Raw genomic sequence first — 27,460 nt, 5'->3', positions numbered from 1 at the left:
GGTGGGGCTCTGAGGCAGCACCCCACCCTCCAGTCCCGGGCCAGAGCTGGCGGCAGACTGGAGCGCCGGTCTGCCCGCGGCGGGCACCCGCGTTTGGAAAGGTGGCCCTGGCCTCGGTGGCTGCTGGAAGGTGATGCAGGCCGGGCTCTTCAGAAGCCCTGTGGCCTCGGGCCCGGCTACTGTGGGCTGGCCTTAAAGCGGACGCTGCCTCCAGGTGGAGGGCGGTGGGTGCAGGACGCGGGGGAATGCAGGTCCTTGTCCCCCCCAGGGGAGGTCCAGGTGGCACTGTCGGGCTGGAGGGCCCTGGGAGGGTGCAGCTGTGCGTACCTCCGAGCCGTGGGAGCAGCACCGCCCCGCGCCTCCCGCGGCTTCGTGTCGCCTCCCGAGTCCCCTCGCGATGCCCGAGGCTGCGGAGGCCCTGGACGGGGTCTGTGTGAGGGGTGCTGGTGGCCGAGGCTCCCCGAGGCCCAGGTGGGCAGTGTGGGTGGCGAGGCCCGAGTCCTGGGTCGGGAGGGCCCCCCTCCCCCTCATTTCCGGCGCTGCGGGCGGGGTGTCTCGAGGGGCCCCACTGTGTCGACTAGCATGGAGTTCGGGGTGGGCGTGGCCCCGGGTCACGAGCGTCCTTGTTTACGCAGCGCTGAACGCCCGGGCCGCTGTCCCGTCACCACGTGTGTTTCTGTCTGCGCCCCCCAGACGGGCAGCCTTGTTGCGGGGCACGCGGACACTCTGGTTGTCGGGGGCCACTCGTCTGTCCCCGGGGAGCTGGGGGACGGGGGTCGGGGAAAGAGCAGGTGGAACGCGGCTGCGTGGGGCCGGTGTGCCGAGGAGCCAGTCAGGGCTCGGTCGCCGCGAGGGCAGTGGGGCTCTGGAGGGCCTGATGTCCGCACGGGCACCCCGGCTGGACCCTTTGTGCCTCAGTTTCCCCGTCTGACAGGTGGCCAGCAGGAGCCCCTCGCTAGCACAGAGCCCGGGTCGGGCGTGGCGGCGCTCACGGGGGTCCAGTGGGGTCTGCTCCTCACGTTCTGGGGGTGCGGCTCAGCTGGGAGCCCCTTTCCTGGAGGCTGGAGGGGTCCTGCCTGTCCCTGGGACGTCTTGGAGGCAGGGGTCCGGGAGGGCGGGGGCAGCACAGGGCTGACCCACGTGGAGAGGCCAAGGGTGCTAGTGCCCCCCGTGTGGCAGGAGGGCTCCCCGTGCTGGGCGCTGGCCTTGGGGACATGGGCCGCTGTCACCTGCTCACTGTGGCCCCCTGTCTCAGCCAGGCCCTGAGCTCTAGGTGGCCTGGGGAAAGGGCGTGTTGTCAAACCCGCATTGGCCGGAGATGGGGAGGGGCGTGTCTGCACGCTGTCCCCTTACCTGTCAGCCTGCAGAGACTCTGAGTGAGGCCTCCTGGGGCTTCCCTGGTGGCGCAGTGGTTAAGAATCCGCCTGCCAACGCAGGGGACACGGGTTCCAACCCTGGTCTGGGAAGATCCCACGTGCCGCGGAGCAACTAAGCCCGTGCGCCACAACTACTGAGCCTGCGAGCCACAACTACTGAAGCCCGCGTGCCTAGAGCTTGTGCTCTGCAACAGGAGAAGCCACGGCAATGAGAAGCCCGCACACCGCAACAAAGACCCAGTGCAGCCAAAAATAAATAAATAAATTTAGGAAGAAGAGGGAGGCCTCCTCGTGTTCTGGGAGGCGGGGAGTGGGCGGCGGTCCCTGACCCTCTGTGGAATGCGGGCTCCACCCCTGGCCTGGAATCCAGCCTCTCCATTGTGGAGGCCGAGGTGGTTTGGGAGCCCTGATCCTCCAGGGGAGCGAGCAGAGGCCAAATACCGCAAATACCGGCAGCTCCAAACACAGGGCCCGGAGCGCTGTTTCCCGGGGAAGCCCTGTGGGCCCTGGCCTGGGGGAGCTGGCTGAGGGGCCTCAGGGGAGGCCGAGCCCTGGGGGATGGGGTCTGAGCAGCCTCGAGGGGAGAGGCACCGAAGGGCCTCCCCTGCGTCTCCCCGGCGGAGCAGGGGCTGCCGTGGGGCCTGTGGACGGCCCTTGAGGCCCACGCCTGACCCCCAGAGCGGCTTTCTCCGCAGCCCCCCACCCCGGCCTGGCCGCCCGGCCCGCCGGGCCTGGGCAGTGCTGGTTGAAAGCTCAGGCTCAGGTCTTCACGTCCCACCTGCTTCACCTGCCGGTCACCTCGGGGGCCATCCCCCACCCCCACCCCAGTCTGAACGGCCGCAGCGGTACCAGCCTGGCCCGTGTGGCACGTCTTGGTCAATGCTGGTGCTGTTGGGAGCCCCCCCTGAGATGTGGTTCAGCCCCTTCCCCTGTGTTTGGTCCACGGCGGCCACCAGGTCCCCTTGGCCCTGGGCAGTCGCCATGCTCCCCAGAGCCCGTGCTGCAGGGAGGGGCCAGCCGCCTGCGCCTGCTCTGTGCAGTCAGGGCCACGTTGCCCGGACACCGTCCTCGCTAAACCTGAACGCGGCGGCAGGTAAACCCTCCGCCTGCACCTGGGCGCCCCGGGCTGCTGGTGGGGCTCCACGTAGGTGACACAGCGTCCCGTGGCCGCCCCTGATCCCTCGCTCCGTCCTGTCCAGCCCCGTCCCCACGAGCCTGCATCCGTGTCTGTGGCCTCCGATCTCCTGTGGGAGGAAGGGGATTCCCGTGAAGGTTGCTGAGGTCCTTTGTAGGCCTGTCCTTCCCGTGGCACCCGGAGCCGGCTGCCCCTCCTGCCCTGCGGCGTGGTCCCACCCGAGACCGCCCGTGCAGGGAGCCCCGGATGGCTGCGTGCAGCCCTCAGCTGGCCGGGCGGGACGGGGTCTCGGGCAGGCACGTGCTGCACGGACCGTGAGGGGCAGGTGGCGGTCAACGGAGGGAGCGCAGCCGAAGGGCCTGCCGTCTCGGCCGCAGGCGGGTCTGGGCGGCGGGGCCCCTTAGCGCCCCTCCCCCAGCCTTCCTTGGGCTCTCCGAGGGGCCCTGAGATGCCAGCCCGCGCTGCCCGTGCTGGCCCCGGCCACAGCGCTTGTCCCGAGGGTAGGGGTGCGTGGGGTGGGCCGTCGGCTGACCTCCCCAGCCTTCCCCTTCCAGAAAGCTGGGTCTGATCTAGCCCTTGGTCTCCTCTGGGTCTGGGCCTGGAGGGCGGGGGTGTGGCAGGTGCGGCCACCGCGTGCTCTGGGTGCTGCCGTGGGAGCCGCGAGGCCCGGCTGCCTGTGCGGACGGCAGGGGACGGCTGGTGCCGCTGGGCGCTCCCGCTGCCACGTCTGTCCTCTTCCTCCATCGCCCGCCCGCCCGCCCGCCCTTGGCAGAAGCAAGCAGGGAAGTGTTTATGGGTTTCTCCTCGAAGCCAAATAAGGCAGAGTGAACAAGGTGGCTGGAGATGCGGCGGGCTGGGGTCGCGTGGGGGCAGCCAGGCTCACACGGGACCCCCGCCCTGGCAGCTGCCCTGGCCTGGCAGCCTTCCCCTGGGGTCTCTGAGCCTCCGGGTTGCGCCTGGCCCTGCCCAGAGGAGCTTCACCCAGCTGGTGGAGAGGCAGGCCCGAGGATGCCCGTTGGCGGGTCAGGGGAGCCCGGGCCTAGCCCTGCCGCTGCCCCGGCGCCTGGGGGCTCAGATGCCTCATGTCCTCCCAGCCTCCTGCCCGGTCTGTGGAAGGGCAGCCTGGTCCTGGTGGCCCGACCGCCCTGTGGTGTGTTCCCCCTGGTCTTCCCCTCTCGGTCAGTTCACCGTACACGACCCCAGTTACACGTGAGAACCTTCCCCCCCCCCCCCCCCCCCGCAGTGAAGAAGGAAGCCTCCCAGGTAGGGCCGAGCCCCTCCCACACAGGTAAACACTGGCTCTGCTTAGAGTGGCTCTTCCGCGCGTTTTTGACATTCACACGTGTGTGTCTGTTCTCATTTAAGTTTGTTTTTTTTAATTTTTTATTTTACTTATTTATTTTTTGGTTGCATCGGGTCTTCATTGCTGCACACAGGCTTTCTCTAGTTGCGGCGAGTGGGGGCTGCTCTTGGTTGTGGTGTGCGGGCTTCTCATTGCGGTGGCTTCTCTTGTTGCGGAGCACGGGCTCTAGGCGCGTGGGCTTCAGTAGTTGTGGCACGCAGGCTTTACTAGTTGTGGCGCGCAGGCTCAGTAGTTGTGGCGCACGGGCTTTGTTGCTCTGCAGCATGTGGGGTCTTCCCAGACCAGGACTAGAACCCGTGTCCCCTGCATTGGCAGGCGGAATCTTAACCACCGCGCCACCAGGGAAGTCCCTCATTTAAGTTTTACACAAGAGGCGTGGCAGTGGGCGTGGCCGGCCATGACTTGTGTCCTCCAACAGGGCCTTGGAGGTTGGTGAGTTCTCTCTGCTACCTGCCGGGCGCCGTTTCCATGGCAGCATTTCCCTGAGCGGGAGTGGTTATGACCCCTCCCACCCAACAGCTGGGGAAACTGAGGCCCAGAGGGGCCCGCGTCTCCTGCAGGGCTGGGCCTCCAGCCGTTCCACAGGTGGGGAGACTGAGGCTGGGATGAGTTCCGTGGCCCCTGGCCCGGGCTCTTTGCCGCTGAGCCGCCTCCTTCCAGAAGCTCTTCCCAAGCACTCAGCCCACGGCCCTCCTCCCCGTGACCCCGAGCCAGGGCCCAGCAAGAAGAGGAGGAAGGGGCCGGTGAGCTGCAGTAGCCCCTGGACTCTGGGCCCCACGCCCTGCCACCCTCCACCGCGTTTTTCCATGTACCATGGCCTTGGCCGCCCTGCAAGGGGCCTGGCTGTCCCCCAGCTTGGTGGGAGGGCGGGCAGCTCTGCCTGGGCCCTGGTTTCCCACAGCTGTCCCTGCAGACCTGCTAGTCCTGGACCAGTCCCCCCCCCGCCCCCCGCTGCATCTGTCCCCCTCAGACTGTCCTGTAGGGCTGGTTCGGCAGCGCCTGGGGCTGACCCCACCCACCCACTTCTGCTCTCTGGGCCGCCTAGACCCACACTATTTCTGGGGGGCGTCAGCCCCCATCCCTCAGTTTCAGCTCCCTCGCTCAGTTTCCTCATCTGCAAAGTACAGGCGACAGTCGTGCCCCTCATGGGTGCTGGGCAGTCATGGCGGCCGTGGTGCGTCCCCCCAGTCCTGGCCTCTCCCTAGGTCTCTCCCAGGCCCACTGTCCTTTCATCTCTGATGCTGACGCAGGCCTGGCATGACCTCTGAGCCTTCTCGTGCTGCCCCTGCAAGCCTCTGGGGTCCCCCGCCCACGCTGGCCTGTGGGTCCCACTGGCCGATGGCGTGGTGCTCAGGCTGGCCTCCTGTGTGTCCCGGGGCTTCCCCGCATGGGGCTAGAACACCCCTCGGAGGGTCGAGGTGAGGGCCCCGAGGGTGCGTGAACAGCTGCCCACCCGTCCCACAGCCCTTCACGCTGGCTCGCCTTCCCCCACTTCACAGGTGGGGAAACTGAGGCTCGGGGCGGGCGGCCTCCTCAAACTCCCTCGGGAGGACGGGCCTCGTGTCCTCTTCTCCCACCCGGCGTGCAGGCCAGCCTTGGGGTGACGTCACGGCACCGCGGGTGCACCTGGGGGCTTCGACGTCTGGCCGCCCCCCATCCCCACAGGCCCCCCATCTCCCTGCAGTCTGGGCCGTGGTGTCCAGCTCTGTGTGGAACGTCCCGGGTGTTTGTAACCTCCACGCCGGCCTCCCTGCCCTCCCTTCCTGGCTGGGCACCAACTGAGACCAGGGGTCACTTTCCCCATCTGCAGGACCAGGCTCTGATGTGCTGGGTGAGGGTCTCTGAAGGGTTAAACATGCAGGCAGGGGTGGGGGGAGCCTTTCCTGCCCAGCAGGCAGCCCTGCTGGCTTTCCCTCTGCCCTCACCCCATCCTATTGTTCCTGGCTCCGGAAAAGGCATATTTCCCCCATGAGGTCACCAGCCACGGGCCGCTCTGATGGGGAGGTGGGAGCTGCCTGGGCAGAGCAGGCCTGTCCCCCTCCTCAGGACGTCCCCACCGCCTCTCCACCTGAGCGTCCTCCTCCTCTGCGGGAGCCTGGGGCTGCCCCAAACCTCCTCTCGCCTTCCCTGAGTCTTAGCCGGCCCTCGAGGCCAAATGCAATGCCACCTCCTCCAGGCGGCCTGCTCAGATGCCCTGAGCCTCCTAGTCACGCAGAGTCACAGTGAGGCCAGGTCCCCGAGGGCTAGGTGTGGAGCCAGGAGTCTGGACCCAAGTCCTCACTCTCCCAGCACGGAAGCCCTTCTGCTGTGGAAACCTGATTCCCCCTCTGAACAGGGGAGAACTCGGCTCAGCTCCCCGTTTAGAGCCCTGTTTGCCTCTGCTCCCTGCTCCCGTGCTGGCCCCGGGCCACTGTTTGCTCTGCTGGCCTCTTACCCTGTCCCCAGGCCCTGATAACAGGCAGGGGAGGTGGGCTGGGCATGTGACCCCAGCCCCCTCTCTCATCCTGGCCCCGGGTGACCCGGCTGGGGGCCAGCGGGCCCAGCTGTCCTGGCTCACGTCCCCTGGGTCGGCGTCCGGCGCCAGCCGCGCTCCTGGCCACCCCGTGGCCTCTGTTTCCTCATCTGTGTTGGAGGCGCTCGCGTCCCAGGCCGCGCTCATCCTGTCTCTGCCCTCTGTGTCTAATGAATGAATGACTGAGGGGCCGTTGTCGCCCCTCCAGGGCAGGCCCTGTGCGGGCTCTGGCGCCCGGCGACCCTCCCAGGGTGGGGCAGTGCCTGGCAGCGCCCACCTGGGGCTGACGTGCTGTCCGTCGTCCGTGTCCCCTGTCCCCCCCCACCCCGTCGTCCCACGCGCTCCCCCGCCCCTTCTGACGCTTCATCTCTGATTTCCTGCTTTTGGCCGATGGAGCTTCTAGATTCTTTTCCTCCTGCTTGGGCTGGGGCTGGGGAGGGGCCGGAGGCCCGGCTCCACTGGCTGCTGACTGCGGGGCTCTGGCTGGCCCCTGCCCCTCCAGTTCTGGGCTCTGAGATCCTTCGCTGATTTCTGGGGCCGTTTGTTCTTTTATTTTGGTAAAATACACATAAGATAAAATTTACCATCTTAACCATTTTATTTATTTATCATCATGAGCTTTGGGGGCCGCGCCACGCAGCATGCGGGGATCTTAGTTCCCCGACCAGATATCGAGCCTGTGGCCCCTGCAGTGGAAGCGCAGAGTCTTAACCACTGGACCGCCAGGGAAGCCCCTTAACCATTTTTTTTTTTTTTTTTTTTTTTTTGCGGTACGCGGGCCTCTTACTGCTGTGGCCTCTCCCGTTGCGGAGCACAGGCTCCGGACGCGCAGGCTCAGCGGCCATGGCTCACGGGCCCAGCCGCTCCGCGGCATGTGGGATCTTCCCGGACCGGGGCACGAACCCGTGTCCCCTGCATCGGCAGGCGGGCTCTTGACCACTGCGCCACCAGGGAAGCCCCTTTAACCATTTTTGAGTGTATGGTTCAGTGGCATTAAGTACATTCTCGGTATGGTGCAACCGTCACCACCACCTCTGGAACTTTGCATCCTCCAGGACTGAAACCCTCATCTGGGAAGCGCTAGTTCCGTCTCCGCGTCCTGGGTCAGCGTCAGTGTCAGAGCCAGGCCTCCGGGAGCTTCCCCAGGACCCGCACCGCGTGCGCCTCCCCGTCACGGGCTAGTGAACGCATTGGCTGGTGCGGTGTGCTGTTCAGCTCTGGTGTCCCGGGCGGATCAGAACAGGGCAGAGAACTGCAGCATGTGCCCTCAGGAGAAAGCTACCTGGATGGCTGGGTGGGCGGCACCGCCTGGCTGGCACTGTGGAAGGAGAGGGGCAGAGCCCAGCAGGCTGCAAAGCGCAGCCCTGGGAAACAAAGGAACTCACAAGCCTTTGCCGTAGATGCAGTTCCCTCCGGCCTCTTGGCCCAGATCAGGTCGATTTGTTTGTTTTTACGAAAACGTGTATTTGTGGCAAAGCTTTAGGTTTCGAGTTGAGCTGTTGGCTGTGGCAGGTGTACATGTGGAGGGGGGCGGCTTAGCTCTAGGGGTGCTCCGGGCAGTGGGGGGGCGCGGCAGCAGCCAGAAAGGAAGGCGGCCTGACCAGAGCTCGGGACCGCGGTGCTGGCCGTGTGGCGCTCTGGGCTTCCTTATTGCTGGGGTGATGGGGGGCTTGAGGAGACGGTGGGAAGGGGCTGAACACCCCACCTGGCCCTGCCACCTGCTCCGGGGAGATTGTCTGCATAGCTGAGTCCGTGGCCGGGTTCAGGTCGGCTTGTTCTGGCCCAGGCCGTCCAGACGGCTGCGAAGTGGCGGTCGAGCCATTGCTGGCCTCACGGTCCACACCTGGGGGTCTGAGGGGTGGAGCGCGGAGGTGGGATATCGACCCCCTCTTGGAGACCCGATCGGGGTGGGCTTCTACCCCGTGCAGCTCTGCTCCATCACGATGACTGGGCCCTGAGGCTGGGCTGTCCGCGGGGGCCGGGGGTCGGATCCGTGGTGGACACTGGCGCCCACAGCCGACTGCTCTGTCCTGGCCTGGGTGGGCAGGGCTGGGTCCCCCGGGCCCGCTTGCTGGCCGTGGTGATTGAGGAGCAGGGTGGCCAGAGGTGGCTCTAGCCTGGGGACCTCGTCAGGGCCGTGCACGCAATGCTGGTCCCCTCTGGGCAGCGAACGGGGCTTTCCTGGCCCAGCCCCCTCTCGGGTCCCCGGGAAGGGCTGAGTGGCCCACTTGCTCAGTGACGAGACCCGAGTTGGGACACATGGCACCTCCCTGGCAGCCCCAGACCCCCTCACTTCCTGGGAGCGGGTGAGGTCCCGGCACCCACTGCACTTCATCAGGATGGGGTCAGCAGCGCGAGACGCAGGGGGCGCCCTGGAGTCAGTGAGGGGAGAGGCTGCAGACACGTGCGTGACTCGTGCCCCGGACGACGTGCTGGGGGGCTCCGCCGTGGCCCGAGTGGGTGTACCCAGCTGTCTGGGAGGCAGAGGTGGGGGGAGGAGGCTAAGAGAGCTGGACCCCAAAATCAGCTGTGCTGTGTGTTGACTGAAAAAACATCTTACAAAGGAGAGAAAGCAAGTCGGGAGAATGTTGTGACCTCAGGGTTGGCCCCGTGATGGGGGCTCCGCGGGGCGGGTGCCTGCGACACATGCAGACATGACGGCCACGCTTGTCAACAGACAGCAGAACCGTCGTTAAGTCAGGCGTGGTGCTCCCGGTAACAGTGACATGTCACGCATTGAGCGAGGTCGCTCGCCCACGCAGGGAGGTGGCAGCCTCGCAGGGGTGACACGCACAGCACCCACGGCAGAGAGGCTCGGGGGGCGATGGTCGGGGGGCACGGGGCTGGTTGCCCCCACCCCCCAGCAGCCGGGCTGACCGTGTCCTGTTTGCTCCGCAGCCTGCCTCTTCCGCATCAACGCGCTCTCGCTGGTCTACCTGCTGTTTCTGCTCCTGCTGCCCTGGTTCCCGGGCCCCTCCGGGCACAGCATCCCAGGTAAGGGCGGGCGGGGCTCTGCTGGGGGGGGTGGGCGGTGACTCGGGGTCTCGGAGCTCTTTGTTCAGGGGCCTGGGGTTGGGGGAGCGTTGGGGCCCCGGCAGCACCGGGCAGGGATGGACTTTCTCTGCGGTTGAGGAGCCTCCAGGGAAGGATGGGTGGTCCTGGTCTCATTTTTCATGGAGGACCCTTGGCTGGTTTCAGAATCTCTTTTCTGACCTCACGCCACAGGGGCCATGATGCAGGATGCCCCTGGGGCGTCTCCTGGCCGTGGGCTGGGCCGCCTTCCCGCCGGGTCCCTCCCCCAACCCCCACCCTGTCCCAGCGCCGTCCTTGCGGCCCCTCTGCCCTGAGCGGCTGCGGCCAACCTTAGGTCCAGCTGCCACGCCGGCTCCCCAGCCCCGTCGTGGACTCAGGCTCCATCCACGTGCACTCGGCTTGCTGCGGGTGGGAAGGCCCATCAGGGCGCCTGGGCCCCCAGGACGGTGTGGACGGTGGTGCCCACGGCACGGGCTCGTCTGAGAGGAGCTGGAGCGGAGAGGATCCCTGCGTAGGAGGTTCCCTGCCCCCTGCGCAGCAGAGCACGGGCCCCTGTGAAGGGAGGTGCAGGCCTGCAGGCAGGTGGCACGGGAAGGGGGCACGGCTGAGGGGTCCCTTCGCGCTGGGGCTCCCACCAGGTGCTCTCTGGGTGCTTCTGGACTTGCCGCCGTCCCGGCTTCTCGGTGAGGACAGGTGCCTGGGGACTGCTCTGTGCCCCGTGGGTAGGGAGGCCGTTAGGTTTTGGAGGGTGAAGAGAGGCACCCAGGGAGCAAGTTGGGTCACACAGCCAGGGTGTGACCCCCCGTGCCCGGCGGGCCGAGGGTTTGGCCGAGACCCTGGAGGGAGGCGTGCCCACGCACTGCCCCCGGGGGGTGCTGGCCACTCTGGGGCCTCGGGCGTGGCCTGTGGCTGCCGAGACCACCCCATACTGAGCGGCCACACAGCACGTCCCCACCCACAGTCCAGAGGTCGGAGTCTGGCCCGGGCCTCATGGGGCGGAAGCCCAGGTGTCGCAGGGCTGGTCCCTCCTGGAGGCTCTGGGAGCACCTGCTTCCCAGCTTCTTGGCTCGGGGCCCCTCCCTCCATCGCCCAGGCTGGCGATGGCCTGTCAGTGACAGTCCCGCCCTGTCACTCTGACTCTGCCCTCCTGCCCCCTTTCCACAGTTAGGACCTCCCCTTCCAGGGGAGCCAGGGGCAGCTCCCTGCTGGAAGTCCAGCTGATTGGCACCGTTGGTTCCCCTCTGCTGTGTCAGGAAGCACTCCCAGGGCCCCCGGATTGGGCATGGATTTCCCCGAAGGAGTGTCATTCTGCCTTCTACAGGGTGGCAGGTCACCCCTCCCCGGCCTGTGGCATCTGGCGGTAACGCCCTCCTCAGCCTCTCTCCCCACTTGGGGCACTCGTACGGAGCCCTGATCTTGCAGTGTGGGTAGAATTCAGGGGAGGGGCCCCAGCACGGGTGCAGAGCAGGGAGCCACGGGGGACCCCAGGCCAGACCCCTCCCCAGCCAGCTGGCCCAGCTGCCCCCCAACTCGCAGCTCCCTGGGGAGGGCTGCTGGGCAGAGTCTGGCATCCGGGCCTTCCTCTCCTCTCCGTGGACCCCGTTCCCGGGCTTTCGGTTCAGAGCTGCTTGTTCCGTCAGTATTTCCTGCCCACTAGCAACTGGGAACACTTTCCTCTAATTGGCAGTGGTGGAAGCACAGGCTCCCGGCCCGGGCAGGAGTCCAGAGTGGGGAGGGGTCAGGGAGCAGAGGGAGAGGCGCTGGGAAGACTTGCCCGCCTGACCTCCATCCGTCCATCTCTCCAGCCCCAGAGGCCCTTCGGGGACAGGGAGGGTGCCGGGTTTTTCCGGGCAGAAGAGAGGAAAGCGTGAGGCCTGCCCGTGCCTGTGCCGCAGCTGGGCCTCAGCGCCGGCAGCTGGTGGAAGGTCTGAGGCTGTGCAGGGTGCCCGTGGGCGCCGACTGATTCCTGGCCCCATCCCCGTGGGGGCGTCAGCCTGACCCCGGCTCCCTGTGCAGGGCGGAGAGGGGTCAGGGCCATCACTTTGCCGGGCACTGGGGCGGCGGCCGTGGGCCACGTGCCCCGCGCAGGGCAGGGCAGAGGTGCCGCAGAGCTGCAGGTGGACCCGAGGGGGTCAGCTCCTGGCGACCTGATTATGTTTAGGGACTCAGGGAGGCCCTGCCCCTGCCTTAGAACAAACCCAGCCCCGCGGCGGCTCGCGGGAGAGGGGGCGCCTGCCCCGGAGCCCCTCGGCTCTGCTTGAGCTCAGGTGCTGTTGGGACGTGGTGGGCCGCGTGGGCGGGCCCGGTTCACCTCGCAGAGCGGTCAGTGCACCGGGAGGCTCCCTGTCTTTGCCGAATGAGGGGATGAGAGGCTCCGCCATCCTCCCCAGACCTGCACCCTCCTGCCTGTGAGCAGACGGCGCCCCGGGGTCGGCAGAGCAGGTGGGCCTCCCGCTGCCCCCGCCCAGGGCCTCGTGCTCCAACTCTGGTCCCCCCCCGTGGGAACCCTGTCTCTCCCTGCCCCACCTCTGCACCGTCCTCGGTGTGACAGAGCCTCGGACGACCGGAGGACGCCCCTTCCCTCAGCTCCGCTTACGCGCATCTCGTCAGGAGGGCGAGGTCTGCATGCCGCTCTCCGTAGCACCAGAGCCGGGCCCGGGGTGGGCGCTGCGCCCGCGGGGGCTGGGGCTGCCCCAGAACAGGGTCGTGGGAGCGGGGCCTTCGTGGCGGCAGGTAGTGCCGAGGGCGGAGATGCCCTGGAGCGTTTGCAGACTGAGCAGCCGCGTCAGGGAGGTTTGGGGCTCGACCCCGGTGCCCGCTCTGGGCAGACAGATGCCCTTGTACCTGCCACGAGCCTCCCTGTCTTCTGCTCCTGGAGCCGCAGCCTCCCGGCCCCACTTCCTGCTTCTCCAGATTCCTGCCTGAGCCTAAAGTCCCTGAGCGGAGCCCCGGCTCCTTCGGGAGGAGAGGCTCCTGTGTGACCCCTGCCCTGCACGGTGCACGGCAGAGGCGGGGTTGCCTGCCCACGAAGGCAGGCCCCGTCCATCCGCGGCGCTCCTGTGCTGTGCAGGCCTCACGTGGCCGAACGGGTGACCCCAGGTCAAGGAGAGGCAGGCGGCACTTCCAGCAAGTGCAGTGTGTGGTCTAGCGCCCATACGCACCCTTGACACACACGCACACATACGCACACGCGTGCGCGCCCGCCAACGATACTCGCTCTTTCTGGCACTCAGGGCCGAACCTCGGAGTCCACTGGTAGACTCCAGTGGTCGCCTGCCACACCCTTTATCCCTCCTGGGCGATTCAGGAGCCCCACACTGGCTTGACCCCCCTCCCCTTCTGAAATCAGAGCTGCCCTTTGGCCTCACCCAACACTGCTGTCAGCCATCCCTCTATCCTCTCATTCTCCATCCAGCCCATCTTCTAATCCATACATCCTCCCGTCCTCCCATCCACCCATTCATTCATGTGTCTGTTCTCCAGTCCATCCATCCTCTCCTCCCACCCATCCTCCCATCCATCTGTCCGATTTATCTGTCCTCCAATCCATCCATTCATCCATCCCTCCTTCCTTCCATCCATTCTTCCATCCATCCCCCATCCCATCATCCCCCATCCCATCATCCCCCATCCCATCATCCCCCATCCATCCATCTCTCCTCCCACCCATCTATCTCCCATCCATTCCCCCATCTATGCCGCGTCATACATCCTCTCATCCACCATTTATCCATCCTTTCTCCCATCTATCCATCCACCCTTCATCCTCCCATCCACCCATTTATCCTCCCATCCATTTGTTCCCCATCCGTCCCCTCATCCCTTCGTCCATCCATCCATTCATTCCTCCTCCCATACATCAACTCATCGTGTGAAATCCCAGGGTACAGCCGCCTCTCGGAGCCCGAGGCTTTGCGTGGGCAGGAGAGCATCCCAGGTTCGATAGGCGGTGTGGCTGAGTGCTGGGTGGGGCCTTCCCTGGACGGTGCACGCTCTCAGCCCGCACTGGGCATGAGGCAGCACCCCACTGCCAGGGCCAGGCAGCAACACAGATGTTTCCGGGATACATGAGCAAAGCTGGAGGGAGCTTTTCCTTCCTGCACTGGCTCTGCCCCCACTGCTCCACGCCCCAGGAAGGGGACAAGACCAAGCGCAGGCAGGATGGGTGTACTGTGTACTCTGCTGATTCTTTGCTGTGCGACTGTGGGCAAGTCACTTCACTTCTCTGTGTCCATTCCCGTCTGTAAATCGGGGTCGTGATAGTGCTGGACCACGGGGCTGGGTGAGCTGTCAGTGGGCTGGTGTAGGAGGGGGGTGCTGCATGAGCTCACTTCTCACGGCCCCGTAAGACCCTGGGTCCGTGCTGGGTGCGTGTCTCGGGCTGGTGCGCACAGCCTGGCTCGGCCGGTGGCCAGGGCTGAGTGGCCTTGAGCGGTCTGCTTCCTCCGCATCCCCCCGCTCCAGGCCTGGCTGCATGCCGGCCCCACCGCTCCCGTCTCTGCCTCCAGGTCACACCGGCCGCCTCCTGCGAGCCCTGCTGGGTTTCAGCCTCCTCTTCCTGGCAGCCCACCTCACCTTCCAGATATGCCTGCACACCGTGCCCAACCTGGACCAGCTTCTGGGGCCGAGCTGTGAGTCACGAAGGGCCGGGAAGGGGGTGCCTGGGGGCAGCAGGCCCGGGGGAGAGCCTGGGGAGGGTGGAGGAGCCTCAGCCTCCTCGGAAAGGTCAGCTCAGCCTCAGGGGCCGCCCTGCCTCACCCAGGCCCTGCCTAATGTGGGCCGCCTCTGAGCCCAGCCACGATTCACATCCGGCCCAAATGGCCCAGCTCTAAGTGCCCCGGTAATAGGTGGCCGTGAGGCTGGGCTGAGCCCCGGCCCCGTGCTGGTCCCAGAGCACTGTGTCCGGGCAGCCCCGGTCTTCGCAGGCCCCTCCGTCTCGTATCTTCCTCCTGAGCCCTCTGGGGCAGAGCGACTTGGCCGAGGGGGCGGGCCCTGGTGTGCCGCCCGCCCACTGTCCTGCGCGCTTTCACCCCGAGGATGGAATCCCCAGCCGGCACCCAGCCCTCCCACCTCCACTGACACTAGCGCCCCAGTGTTCAGACGCCGGAACCCTGGGCTCCCATCCCCACTGCCCGGTGCGGTCTCCCACCTCCACGTCCTAGCGGCTCGTGGCGGGCAGGGTGTCCCACCCCGCTTCCCATTTTCATTCCGTGAAGATCGTGCCTCTCCTGCAGTTTAGAAACTGGAGAGAAGTCAGGTGCCTCGAGGGCCCTCTGGTCCTGGCGGCTCTTAGACCAGCCCTCCCCCCTCGGGCCCCCAAGGAGCGGCCGGCCTCGGCCGATGGGTCCGAGAGCCCGGCCCAGCCTCCCGGGCCACACAGCGCCCGGCTGGGCCATGAAACCCATTCTGCCAGGCGGAAGTAACGGGCTTTGGTCTGCCCAGCTTTCCCCGGCTGGGCCTCAGTTACCCCACCGGCGGAGGCAGGTTCCCAAGCACCCCCAGACACCAGGGGTTCCGTGGCCCTCCTGGCAACACAGAAGGGGTTTCTCAGCACCCGCCCGCCTGACCCGGTTCCCCCGTGCCTCTCTCTGCAGGCAGCACCTGGGACACCGTCTCCCGACACATTGGGGTCACGAGGTGAGTCCCCCAGCCTCCAGCTCCCGGGGCGCCCCCTGCTGGCACCTGCCCCCGAGCCGACCACCGGCTTTCCCTACCCTCCACAGGCTGGACCTGAAGGACGTGCCGAACGCCATCCGCCTGGTGGCCCCCGACCTGGGTGTCCTGGCGGCCTCCTCCCTGTGCCTTGGCGTCTGCGGGCGCCGTACGCGGACGGCCCGGCGGAGCCAGCGCGCCCAGGAGCCGGTGAGGGATGGGGGCGCGCCTGTGTCCCAGCCACCTGAGGACTATTGTACTTCTCTTTGTTCCTCTCTCTCTATCTCTTTCTTTCTACAAACGTGGACGGTTTAGTTGTAAAAGTCCGTACGTGCCCATCATGGAGAGACATGGCCATGGAGGAGGTCCAGTGCACGTCCCTGTGGGGGGTTGCTAGCACTGCAGCGCGTGGTCCTAGCGCGTGCAGGGACCCCAGGCAGCGCCTGCGCCTTTCGGGCTGCCCCTGGAAGAGGGTCTTCGGGGCCGCAGGGCAGTAGGGAGTCAGCGCTCTTGGAGGATGACCTGCGCCAGCCGTCAGGGAGCACCTAGGGGCCGATGGGTGAAAGGACGGACCGACAGAGGGACAGACGATGTTTGAGCAGCCGTGCCCACAGTGGGGCCATCGGTGGGCCGTGTGTGTCAAGGCAGGGGCTGTGTCGGCTCAGAGACCTGAAGCAGGGCCCTCCGCCAGAGTCCTCGGGGTCCCCGTGGGCTCTACCCTCCGTGTCCTCTCCTGTCCCTGCACGAGGGCTGTGGTCTCGAGCCCAGTCTGGGCCCCTCACACTCGGCCTCAGCCTCTGTCGAGTAGGACCTGGTCTCCAGGGCTGGGCCGGGTCTGTGGCCATCCAGGGTCCCTGCCTGGGAGGACCTGGGGGGCCCCAGGCTCACGCCTTCAGCCCCAGTGTCCGCTGGCCCAGCAGCTGATGCGTGCGGAAACGAGGGCCTCAGTCCCCAGGGAGAAGGGGACTGCCTACCGCAGGTTGAGACGGGGCTCCGCCTACAGCTGACCTGCCTGTCCCCCGAGTCCTGCAGGACAAGGCTGGCACCGCATTTCAGAGGGGGAGACGGGGGCCTGGAGGCGGGGTGGCTTCTCCAGGCACTTGTGGGGGTCAAGTGGGGCTGGGACCGCCCTGCTGCCTGCCCTCAGGGTGGCTCCCTGACTTGGCCGTCCCCCTCCATCTCCCCGGTGCATGGGCACCGGTGGGCGCAGGGGCCAGGGAGGCCTCTGGTTTCCTCGTTAGCAGAGCCGGGGCTTCCCAGAACAGCTTCACTTGTTTCCCACGCCTGGGGCGGGCGGGAGGGGCCAGCTCCCCAGCCCACGCTGCCCGTCACCCCTCGGAGCACAGGGCTGTCCTGGCAGCCCCTGGGGGCTGACCTCCGGCCCCGGGGCGGCTGGTGTAGACAGACGTCAGAGCAAGGCCACGGGGGCCCATCACAGGCGCCCGGCGTTCAAGGCCAGAAGCAGCCCCAGCGCCCGTGTGGATGCTGCCACCGGCAGGGCCGCGGCACACGCGGCTGCACACGATCTGTGCACACGCGCCCGTCCTGACTTGGCACACGTGGGTCTGTGCCTGCCCTGAGGGGGTCATTGGGGCTGCGGTGGGAGGTGCGTCCCGGGGGGCCGGCCGAGGCGGGGCTGGAGCCGGGCCTGGGTGGGCTGGACCATGCGGGCGGCCCCCAGCAGCTGTCCTTCTGCCCAGCAGCTGCCTCTGTTCTTCCCACTCCCAGAAACGCTCATTTTCCACGGCAGCTTTCCCAGGGCCGGGGCCAGGCTGTGGGCAGGGTTGAGCTCGGGCCTGGCTGTAGTGCCTTCCAGCAGCTGTCCCCCTATCCCCCCGTCCTGGTGCATGATGGGGGGACCCTGGGTACTGCTCTGACCCCAGGGCTGGGGCCTGCCCCGTGCCCCACCCTCATTTGACAGGCAGGAAACAGACTGAGAGCGGTTAGGGGGCTCACCAAGGCTGCACAGGCAAGACCCCTAACCCCCGACTCGAAGCCGGTGTGTGAGTGACCGGGGCGCCGGGCCCCTGAGCCCGTGCTGTCAGCCTGGACACCAAGGGCCGCCTCCGCCCCGGGGCAGGGCATAGGCACGGCGCCCATGGTACAGCTGGCGTCTGACAAAGAGTGTGTTCTTTCTGCCTCCCCCTGGCCTCCCTGGTTCCAGGAAGCTGCTCTGTTCTGGGAAACCCTGAGGTGGGACCAGGGCAGCAGGCCCTGGTGGGTCTCTGCGCCCCGCAGGCCGTTGAGGCCGGGAAGGGCCGCCCAGGTGTGCGTCTCACTCTCCAGAAGCCCCACTGGGCAGCAGAGCAGGAGGCGGCGGCACCCTGGGCGCTGTCCTCCCTGGCCGTGTGATTTGGGGTCCCCTCCGAGCCTCCGTCGCTGTGCTGACGAGGAAGGTGCCGTGGGGCCGAGGCTAGGGTGTAGAGGCGCCCTGTGACTGTAGAGTGAGCTGCACACGTGGCTGTGCTGTGCCCTGCTTTCCTTTTCCCTAAAGATCCCCACGCGGGCCCTCTCAGGCCAAGGGCAGCGGGGACAGATGCAGGAGCCTGTGGGCCTGCCCTGTCCTCGGGGTCCCCTGGTGGGGGTGCGGAGCGAAGAGGCCCTTGAGGGGCTGCAGAGCACCGTGAGGTCAGCCTGCGCGGGTCGGTCATCTGAGCGCCAAGCCTTGGCAGGAGCGTGTCTTGCTGCCACAGTGGGCGCCCTCCAGGGCTGTGAACCCGAGCGAGGCGGTGGGAAGACGGTGGGCGGAGTTGGGCCTGGAGGGCAGCACGCAGCCATGCTCAGGCTGGCGGCCCCGTGTCCTCGGAGGGCCCGCGGCGGGTGTGGGGCTGCAGGGGTGGCCCCTCCCCACGCACCTGACTTGCGCCCGCCCTGTGACCTCGGCAGGACCATGATGATGGGGGCGTGGACACCGGCTCCCTGGTGGGGCTGCAGGAAGCCCCTGCACTGACCCACAAGCGGAGATCTTGGCTGGCCGCCCGGTTCCGGATCACAGCGCACTGGCTGCTGGTGGCCGCTGGGCGGACTCTGGCCGTAGTGCTCCTCGCGCTGGCAGGTACCCACTGGGCAGGGAGCTGGGACCCCACCGCTGGCGGTCACACCGGCAGGGGTCTCGGCAGCCAAGCTCCCCACTGAGCAGCGAGACGGCAGTCAGGCTGCCCAGGCCGGGCGTGACGCTGTGCGCCTCTGCCTGGCCTGCAGGCATCGCCCACCCGTCAGCCTTCTCCAGCGTCTACTTCCTGCTGTTCCTGACCGTCTGCACCTGGTGGGCCTGCCACTTTCCCATCAGCCCCCTGGGCTTCAGCGCACTCTGCGTCACGGTGGGCTGCTTTGGCGCCGGCCATCTCCTCTGCCTCTACTGCTACCAGACGCCCCTCGCCCAGTCCATGCTCCCGCCTGCCAGCATCTGGGCCAGGTGAGCGCTCGCCCACGGGGCCCCGGCCCTGCCCGCCTCGCACCCGTGAACTTCCTCGCCGCGGTCAGTAACGCACCTTCTGTGGGCAGGGTGTTCGGGCTCAAGGACTTCGTGCCCCCCCCCAACTGCTCCAGCCCCAACGCGCTGGTCCTCAACACCAGCCATGACTGGCCCGTGTACGTGAGCCCCGGCATCCTGCTGCTGCTCTGCTACACCGTGACCTCGCTCCTGAAGCTGCAAGCGCGCTGGCCCGCGGACCGGGTCAGTGCCCAGGCCGGCGCCCCGCGTCCCCGCACCCCTCAGGCCGGGGCGGGGGGCTGAGCTCTCCCCTCCGGCCTCCACAGGGGAAGGAGGCGGCCGGGGGCGACATGGAGCTGGAGGTGGAGCTGACCGAGGTGGAGCAGCGGCCCCAGGGCCAGGCCGGGGCTCCAGCCACCAGGGAGGAGGAGGCCACGCAGGTGAGGGGTCCGGACCCAGCGGCGGGGCTGGCGCCCCCACGCCTCCAGGCTCGGCTCACGGGCCCTGGCTTGTCTGCAGCACACGATGCCTGTGCCGCCGGACCCTGAGGACAACTGCATCGTGCACGACCTCACGGGCCACAGCCCTGTCCAGCAGCGGCCCGGTGAGTAGGATGCGGCCACACGGGTGCTGCCCCCTGGTGGCCTCGCCCGGTCAGCCTGTCCAGCTGCGCACCTCTCTGGGGCCACCCAGGGCGGGCGCCGTATCTGTGATGCTCATGGAACCCGAGACCCTGCGGGGGTCTCCAGGCTCCCACCCGCTCCCCACCTGCCTCCCAGTCCCCCGAGACCTTGACTGCTCTGCCTTGGGCTGCCTCTGCGGCCCTGGGAGCTGTGAAGACAGTGTCCCCAGGGCAGGGCTCTGGGGTGCTCTTTCCTTTTCCTTTTTGTTTTTGTGCTAAGCCTCAATTTCCATTTTACAAAGCAGAGGATGAAGCCGCTGGCCTCGGGGGCTGGCATCTGGGGACGTGGGTGCTCACGGAGCTGGAAGGGAATCAGGGCAATCTCCTCCACCCCATCCCTTCAGAGTCTCGGAAGCCAAGGCCTGGAGAGGGGCGAGGACTGGCCAGGGTCCCACAGCACATCGGGAACAGGGTCGGACAGGAGCCCGGGCCCTTTGCCCGTGTGTTCCTCCCCCAGTGCCCCGTGAGCCTGTGCCAGGTGTGGCCCCCCCTCCACCTGGGCTGCGGCTGCAGCGTGCTGTCTGCATTTTCGGGCCCCTCGGGTGTAGGCAAGGGGCTCGGGCCTACTGACGTTGGAGTTTCCCCAGCAGGGGTCTCGCCTCCCTGGTGACCCCTGCCCTCACCCCTTAGCGCGCCCCAGGCTGACTGGGCCTAAGGAGACGTCTCCGTTGCACGGCCTGGGCCACCTCATCATGGACCAGAGCTACGTATGTGCCCTCATTGCCATGATGGTAAGGGCGCTGGCCTGGGCCACCCCTCGGGCTGGGGCTTCCCGCGGGCTCCCTCGCCACAGATGGTGTCCTGGTGCCTTGTCACCAGAAGCGGTTGGGACTGTGACCTGCTAGGCCAGGAGCAGCCCCGGCCAGCCCCCAGCCGCGTGTGTGAGTGTGCGCATACGTGCGGTGGGGGTGTGGGTGTGCCTGGGCAGCTCTCCGGGCCAACGGGGCAGGTTGGCCTTCCTGTCGGAGCACACACGCCCCCGGCCCCGGGGGTCCACCACCTCATCAGCCTGGGGGAACGGGGTGTGGGTGCCGGGCCGGGTGTCCCGCGCAGCCCCACCCACGCCCTGGCCGTCCAGGTGTGGAGCATCACCTACCACAGCTGGCTGACCTTCGTGCTGCTGCTCTGGGCCTGTCTCATCTGGACCGTGCGTAGCCGCCACCAGATGGCCATGCTCTGCTCGCCTTTCATATTGCTCTACGGGCTGGCGCTCTGCAGCCTGCGCTACGTGTGGGCCATGGACCTGCGGCCCGAGCTGCCCACCGCCCTGGGCCCCGTCAGCCTGCGCCAGCTGGGACTGGAGCACACCCGCTACCCCTGCCTGGACCTGGGCGCCATGGTGAGCCTCTTCCCGCCCCCTGCGTGCCTGTGATGACGCCATGCTGCCCGTTCAGCTTCTAGTGCCGTGGGCGCTCAGGAAGCCGGAGCCCATGTCTGGTGGTCACCGGGGTCACCCAGCCGGCCCGGAGTAGTTGCTCGAAGAGCGTTTGTTGAGTGAACGAGTGATGATCTCGTGTTCCTGGGGGTGCCACCCCATCTGCCTGACACGGGCTCTGTGAGCGTCGCACGCGGCCCCTGGGTCTCAGCGGGCGTCTGTGTCTTTGCCATGCCCCCTTCTGGGACAGGCCATTGCACCTGGACGGCCGTGCTGCTGCCGGTCACGTGTTGGGGGCCCGTGAGTTAGTTATATCTCACTGTGCAAGCCCAGGAGCCTGCAAGTGTGCAAACACCTGTGACCCCGCGTTCACCTGCGGGTCTGTGTGCAGACGAGGCGGTGTGTGAGTGCAGGGGCTGCTGTGTGGGAGCGTGTGCATCTGTGCGTGAACTCGTGCGCGCGTACAAGAGGCTGAGCTTCTGCCTGCAGGGAGGCTGGCGCGCGGGGGCCGCGCAGGCCGCCTTCCTGCTGCGGTCTCACCCCGGCTCCCGGCTCCGCCGGCCGGGCCCCACTCAGTCCCGCCGCCCCTGCCCCCCAGCTGCTGTGCACCCTCACCTTCTGGCTTCTGCTGCGCCAGTTTGTGAAGGAGAAGCTGCTGAAGAGGGCGCGGGACCCCGTGGCGCTGATGGAGGTCACTGTGGCCGCCGCGGGTGAGCGGGCCGGGCAGTGGGGGGAGGGGGAAGGGGGGCGCGGCCCCTCCGCCACCTGCCCGGTCCTGAAGCTGCACCCCGCTCGCCCCCCCCTCCGCCTGGCCCGCAGAGCCCACCCAGACGCGGACGCTGCTGCGGAGCCTGGGGGAGCTGGTCAGGGGCGTGTACGCCAAGTACTGGGTCTACGTGTGCGGTGGCATGTTCATCATGGTCAGCTTCGCCGGCCGCCTTGTCGTGTACAAGATCGTCTACATGCTGCTGTTCCTGCTCTGCCTCATCCTCTTCCAGGTACCGGGGGCGAGGGGCGGGGCGCGGGCCTGCAGGGGCGGGGCGGGGGGCGGGGCGGGGCGGGGCGCGGGCCTGCAGGGGCGGGGCGCGGGCCTGCAGGGGCGGGGCGCGGGCCTGCAGGGCCGCGCGGGCTGACCTCACCGCGCCTGGCCGCCGGCAGGTCTACTACAGCCTGTGGCGGAAGCTGCTCAAGGCCTTCTGGTGGCTGGTGGTGGCCTACACCATGCTGGTGCTGGTGGCCGTCTACACCTTCCAGTTCCAGGACTTCCCCGCCTACTGGCGCAACCTGACCGGCCTCACGGATGAGCAGTGAGTGTTGGGCGTGGGGGGTGGGCGGCGGCTGCCGCGCTGGTGGCACTGACAGCTCCTCCCGCGCAGGCTGGGGGACCTGGGCCTGGAGCAGTTCAGCGTGTCCGAGCTCTTCTCTAGCATCCTGGTCCCGGGCTTCTTCCTGCTCGCCTGTATCCTGCAGCTGCACTACTTCCACAGGCCCTTTATGCAGCTCACCGACCCCGAGCACCGCCCCCCGCCCAGCGCCCGCACCCTGCGCTGGGCTCACAGGTGCGCCCGTCCTCCCCCCTGGGGCCTGGGGGTCTGCAGAGTGTCCCCTGAGCCCGCACAGGGGAAGGCCGGTCTCGGGCAGGAATGGAGTCTGTATGGTTAGGGCGGGAGACCCGGAACAGGGTTGAGCCCTCGGCCGCTGCCTGCAGATGCCGGGGCCTCAGGTACTGGATGTTTTCTCCATCCCGCGGGGATCACGACGTCAAGCCGGGCCCCACTCTCCCACCTAGTGGCTGCGGCACAGGGGTCCCAGCGCCGGGGTGGGATGGCAGGTGGGGCTTCTCTTGTCCCTGGGGAGGCGGGAACGGGAGGGGCTGCAGGGCACCCCAGGAATGTGGGAGGGAAGGACACTTCAGGGTCCTGTCCCAGGCAGGACACGGTGAGCGGGACCCCCCTGCTGCAGCAAGAGGAAGAGGAGGCGGCACCCAGAGACGAGGGGCTGGGCGTGGCCGGCCCCCACCAGGCCATACAGGTCCCGGAGGGTAAGCTCAAGGTGCCCGGATCCTGAGCCCCGGAGCCCCGTCAGTACACGGGACGGGACGGCCCAGGCCACAGAGGCCCTGTCCCCCGCTCCTCACTGGCCCCCCAACCCCCCAGCCAGCAAGTGGGGCCTGGTGGCTGAGCGGCTCCTGGACCTGGCCGCCGGCTTCTCGGATGTCCTCACCCGCGCGCAAGTGCTCACGCGGCGTCTGCTAGAGCTGCACGTCTTCAAGATGGTGGCCCTGTACACCGTGTGGGTGGCCCTGAATGAGGTGAGTGTGGGCACGCTCAGGCACTCTCGCTGGCCTCCCTGGAGCCGGTACCGGCACGTGGCTGCGGATCGTGGGCCCGTGGGGAGGACGCAGCCCCGCCTGCCACTGCCCGCCTGCCCACAGGTGTCGGTGCTGAACTTCCTGCTGGTCGTGCTGTGGGCCTTCGCCCTGCCCTACCCCCGCTTCCGGCCCATGGCCTCCTGCCTGGCCACCGTGTGGACCTGTATCATCATCGTGTGCAAGATGCTGTACCAGCTCAAGGTCGTCAGCCCCCACGAGTACTCCAGCAACTGCACCGAGGTGCGGCCGCTGCTCCAGCTCGGGTGGAGGGACGGATGCGAGGGCCTGTCCCTGGGGCCTGGGCTTCCTGCGGAGGACCCACTCTCCAGGTCGAGACATCTGGGTTCAGAGATGTGTCCCGACCCGGCTGACTTCCTGACGGAAGTGCAGGTCCTGGTGTGAGGGGCACAGAGGCCTGATGTCCACTGGAGAGAAGTGCGGGGCTGCTCAGGGAAGCCCACCCACAGATTTCTCTTCACTCTCCCAGCCCCTGCTGGTGGCTTCCCTGTCCCCAAACACCATCCATGTTCCCTTGCCCACTGAGGCGGGTTGGAGGCTGACAGTGCCCCATGTCCCTGGTTGGGGACAGCTGTGCTCCGGCGCAGACCCGTCGGGGCTGTGTCTGCAGCGGGGGTGTCGCGTGGGGCTGGCGGTCCCTGGGGTCAGCGTCCGGTTCCTGGTGGGCAGCAGGTGCTGACGCCGCCCCTCCCCCAGCCCTTTCCCAACAGCACGAACCTGCAGAAGACGGAGATCCACGAGTCCTTGCTGTACCGCGGACCCATCGACCCCGCCAACTGGTTCGGGGTGCGGAAGGGCTTCCCGAACCTGGGCTACATCCAAGTGAGTGCGGGGCAGGTGGGCCAGGTGGGGTGGTGGAGCCAGGGGCTGGGCGGGGCCTGACTGGCCACGCCCCCCAGAGCCACCTGCAGATCCTGCTGCTGCTGGTGTTCGAGGCCGTGGTGTACCGCTGCCAGGATTACCACCGCCGCCGGCGCCAGCTGGCCCCGCTGCCGGCCCAGGCCGTCTGCGCCGATGGTACCCGCCAGCAGCTGGACCGCGACCTGCCCAGCTGCCTCAAGTACTTCGTCAACTTCTTCTTCTACAAGTTCGGGCTGGAGGTGAGACGGGCGTCGACCCTCGCCCCCTCCCTGGGCAGGCCTGAGCCACTGGGGGTCGTTGCCACCCCCTGCGGGGTCTTCTGCAATGGGCAGGCCCAGCGCGGGGGGAGGGGGGACCACCGAGGGTGTCAGGTCCTCCAGCTGAGTTGGCCTTGCTTGGAGAGGGGCCTGCGGAGTGAGGGCAGGGGGCTGGGGCCCCGGCTGGAGAGGGGCTCCGTCTCGACTCCGCCATGGTGCCCCTACCTTGGTTCCCCCCACCGTCGAGACGTGTCCAGCCTCTCCGTCCCTCCAGGAGGGTGGCCTGGGCCGTCGTGAGCCTGGGCCGTTGCCCCCCACCCTGGGCACAAGCACTACCGCCCGAGGCTGCCCAGAGGCAGAGCCAGGAGGGCTCCTCCCCCGGCTCACTGCGTCCCCATCCTGGTCACCTTGTCCCGCTGTGCCACCCCCAGATCTGCTTCCTGATGGCCGTGAACGTGATCGGACAGCGCATGAACTTCATGGTCATCCTGCATGGCTGCTGGCTGGTGGCCGTCCTCACCCGCCGGCGCCGTGAGGCCATCGCCCGCCTCTGGCCCAGCTACTGCCTCTTCCTGGCACTCTTCCTGCTCTACCAGTACCTGCTGTGCCTGGGCGTCCCCCCTGCCCTGTGCATTGGTGAGCAGGGTGGCCTGCGGGCTGGGGTGGGCACGGGGTGAGTTGGGCGTGCGTGGCTGCACCCAACCTGGGCATCCCAGCCCCTGGAGTGGCCTCAGCCCCCTCCTCCCCGTGCATGGACTCTGTGGGCTGCAGTCGTGCTGGCTCCCTCGCTGGTCTCTCCTCATCCTCTGCTTCCTTTTTGCCCAACGTTCTATTTTGAAAACTTTCAAACAACCGGAGAGGTTGGGAGAATAGTCCAAGGAGCAGCTGTACGCTCTTCCCAGGCAAATGGGAGTCAGTCTGGGCTCCACGCTCAGTACAGCCACCCTGGACCCTCTGTGTTCAAAAGACGGTGGCCACGCACGGCCATCCACCCCCGGTCTGATACGCCATCCATACTCAGCGGCCTCGTCCTCAGGGCCACGTCCCTGGTAGCTGTTGGCTTTGACCAGGAGCTGACGGGAGTGCTTGGTCGTCCTCTTCTCCCATCGCCTTTGGTCAAGACTGTCCCAGCCTCTGTCTCTTGTGAGCTTGCCAGAGTCAGGCCAGGGGGCTCACAGAAAGCCCTGAACTTGGTTCTGTGGATTGTGCCCCAGAGCGCAGACACCGGGGAATGCTTGGGTAGGAACGGTCCATGACGGGGAGTCAAGTGGCCATCGGGGCGTTGGGGGCCCCCAGCCCACCCTGTCAGGGGACCAGCACTCTGCCCCGCGCGTCCACGTCTGCTGACTCTCCCGTTGGCAGGACTTCACAAAATGGACGTTTTTGATTTCTGTTATTCCTGGTACGTTTGTTACTTGGCTTCTCTGCGAGGAGCTTTGATTTCTCTCCCTTCCTGCTCTGTTTCCTGTTGTCTTGTCAGCGGGTGCAGGGTTCTGTCTGAACGCTTTGTAATCCATCCTGTGTTCCCGTTCACGTTCAGAGCGTCTCAGAGGTGCCCGTGGAGCCCTGCGGGCAGGCCCTTTGACGTCCTCGTCAGCGTTTGTGGAAGTCAGGCCCCTGCCCTGGGAAAGGCCCCTTTCGGGTTACAGTCTCTGAGTTCTGGCTGAAGGGTAGCAGAAGCAGAGCAGAGTTCCTAAACGTTCTCCACCCAGTTTCCCCGACGTGAACGTCAGCCTCTGAAGCGACCCAGCACAGCACCCAAAGTTAAGAACCAAAATGGGGGCCAGGCCACCAACCACGGCCGGAGCCACGGGCCGCGTGACTGTCCCCAGGGGCCCCCACCGCTCTCTGTCCTCGGCCGGCTCCTTGGCCTCCTTTGTCTTTCATCTCCTTGAGACTGGGGGGAGCAGGAAGGGGTCGTTTGTAGAACACCCCTCACCCCAGCATCGATGGGTGTTTCTTCCTTAGACCAGGTTAAGCACTTTTGGCAAGAAAACCACAGTGCGTCACGCTAGGGCTGGTGTGTCTCATCGCGGGTGACACCCCCTTTTCGCCAGTCTCGCCGCTGCTCGTCGCTGTCGCATGTTCACTTGCGGGGCAGGCTTAGGACCCGGCAGGAGTCTTGCCTCCCTGTAAACTCTCGCCCGCTGGTTTCAGCGCGCTCGGTGGATCCGCCCGCAGGGGCTGTTTGGTTTCTCACGGTGATTTTCTGTCTCCTGTGGTGATCAATTGGCATCATCTGTAAAGAAGAGCTGTGTTCCTTCTCCCTACTGATCTATCCGGTTGTTTACTTTATCTGTAGAGAGAGACTCTGGGCCTGTATCCCCAGGCTTCTGCTGCACTCCTGTCGCTGGTGCTGTGTCCACACTGTACCCGCGTTGGCCCTGGGATATGTCCTCAGTCTTGGGTCCGCCGGGTGCTGCTGCCTCAGGAGCCGCCCCTGCCTGCCCCCATCCCAGGAAGTCGCCCCCCACCCCCCGCCCTGGCGCCTGGTTCCTTACCCTGGAGGGTGGAATTCAGAAACCAAGACCTGGGCCCCGGGCGTGCGTGTTGCCATGCGGTGTCACTGCTCCTCCTCCGTCTTGGTGGACAGTGTCTGTCTTTTGTCAAGACGCCGTTTGCAAAGTTACTTAGGGCAGCTCCTTTTTTCCCGGCCCCTCCCAGGAGGTGCGTTATACACGCGCTGTCCAATTAGATCACCTGTCAGTCTGCGCTCCGTCCCGGGCTCCCTCAACCACGTAGTAGAATTCACTGTGTGGTGCTGACCAGCATGTAGAGCTGTGTCCGTCCCCAGGTCCCTGCCTCCCTCCCATCCCCAGCGCCCACCCTGGTCTCCATCCCTATGGTTTGCCTTTGGATGGTGTAACCTAGGAGTCTGGTTTATCTCATGAGATGTAGTTAAGGTGCATTGGGCTGTGGCCCGGATGACGCTTTGCTCACTCACGTTCCTTGCTGGGCAGTTTTCCACGGGTTGGGTGCACCAGAGCTGGCTTGACCTTTCCCTCCTCGGATGGCACTGGGCCGTTTCCAGGTCTGGGATGTCGGGGATAAGCTCCTGCGGACGTTCGTTCATTGGATGGTGCACAGGTGTTTGTGTGGCCGTGGTTTTCAGTTCTCTGGGATGACCACCCAGGGTGGTCCCGCCCCTTCACCTCCACGCCAGCACTTGGCATCCACATGGTTTTATTTTAGCCGTTCTGACAGGTGCACAATGAAGCCTCATTCGGGTCCACGCCGGCTGTGGCCCACACGTGAGGCTGTGCCCCGCCCACCACGTGAGGCCGTGCCCCGCCCACCTGCCCATGCACCCCTCCCCAGCCACTGGCGCCCACGTCCGTGAGAACTGGGCTCGCTGGTCCTGTGTGCTCTGGAGGCTCCGGGTGGGAGTGGGT

The 27,460-nt window shown here is 66.8% G+C and overlaps 1 protein-coding gene across 8 annotated transcripts in view; it reads left to right on the top strand.

The window, feature by feature from the left end:
• PIEZO1 (piezo type mechanosensitive ion channel component 1) overlaps window positions 1–27,460 on the top strand; it is a 53,947-nt gene that overhangs the window by 16,196 nt on the left and 10,291 nt on the right. For 4 of the 8 annotated variants that reach the window (XM_060129965.1, XM_060129966.1, XM_060129963.1 and 1 more), the window contains exons 2-22: window positions 9,285–9,380; window positions 13,928–14,050; window positions 15,014–15,056; window positions 15,143–15,281; window positions 17,958–18,126; window positions 18,273–18,486; window positions 18,576–18,747; window positions 18,831–18,944; window positions 19,024–19,108; window positions 19,817–19,917; window positions 20,265–20,525; window positions 21,160–21,271; window positions 21,381–21,559; window positions 21,720–21,868; window positions 21,938–22,120; window positions 22,477–22,602; window positions 22,722–22,872; window positions 22,996–23,172; window positions 23,647–23,772; window positions 23,850–24,050; window positions 24,500–24,704. In XM_060129965.1, the coding sequence (XP_059985948.1) occupies window positions 9,285–9,380; window positions 13,928–14,050; window positions 15,014–15,056; window positions 15,143–15,281; window positions 17,958–18,126; window positions 18,273–18,486; window positions 18,576–18,747; window positions 18,831–18,944; window positions 19,024–19,108; window positions 19,817–19,917; window positions 20,265–20,525; window positions 21,160–21,271; window positions 21,381–21,559; window positions 21,720–21,868; window positions 21,938–22,120; window positions 22,477–22,602; window positions 22,722–22,872; window positions 22,996–23,172; window positions 23,647–23,772; window positions 23,850–24,050; window positions 24,500–24,704 (3,126 nt within the window). The other 4 variants (XM_060129964.1, XM_060129971.1, XM_060129968.1 and 1 more) reach the window with 4 other exon arrangements.

Source organism: Lagenorhynchus albirostris, chromosome 19, assembly GCF_949774975.1.
Source record: "Lagenorhynchus albirostris chromosome 19, mLagAlb1.1, whole genome shotgun sequence".
Classification (NCBI taxonomy): domain Eukaryota; kingdom Metazoa; phylum Chordata; class Mammalia; order Artiodactyla; family Delphinidae; genus Lagenorhynchus; species Lagenorhynchus albirostris.
The sequence above is the reverse complement of the archived record's forward strand: the minus strand, read 5'-3'. Positions and strand labels throughout refer to the sequence as shown.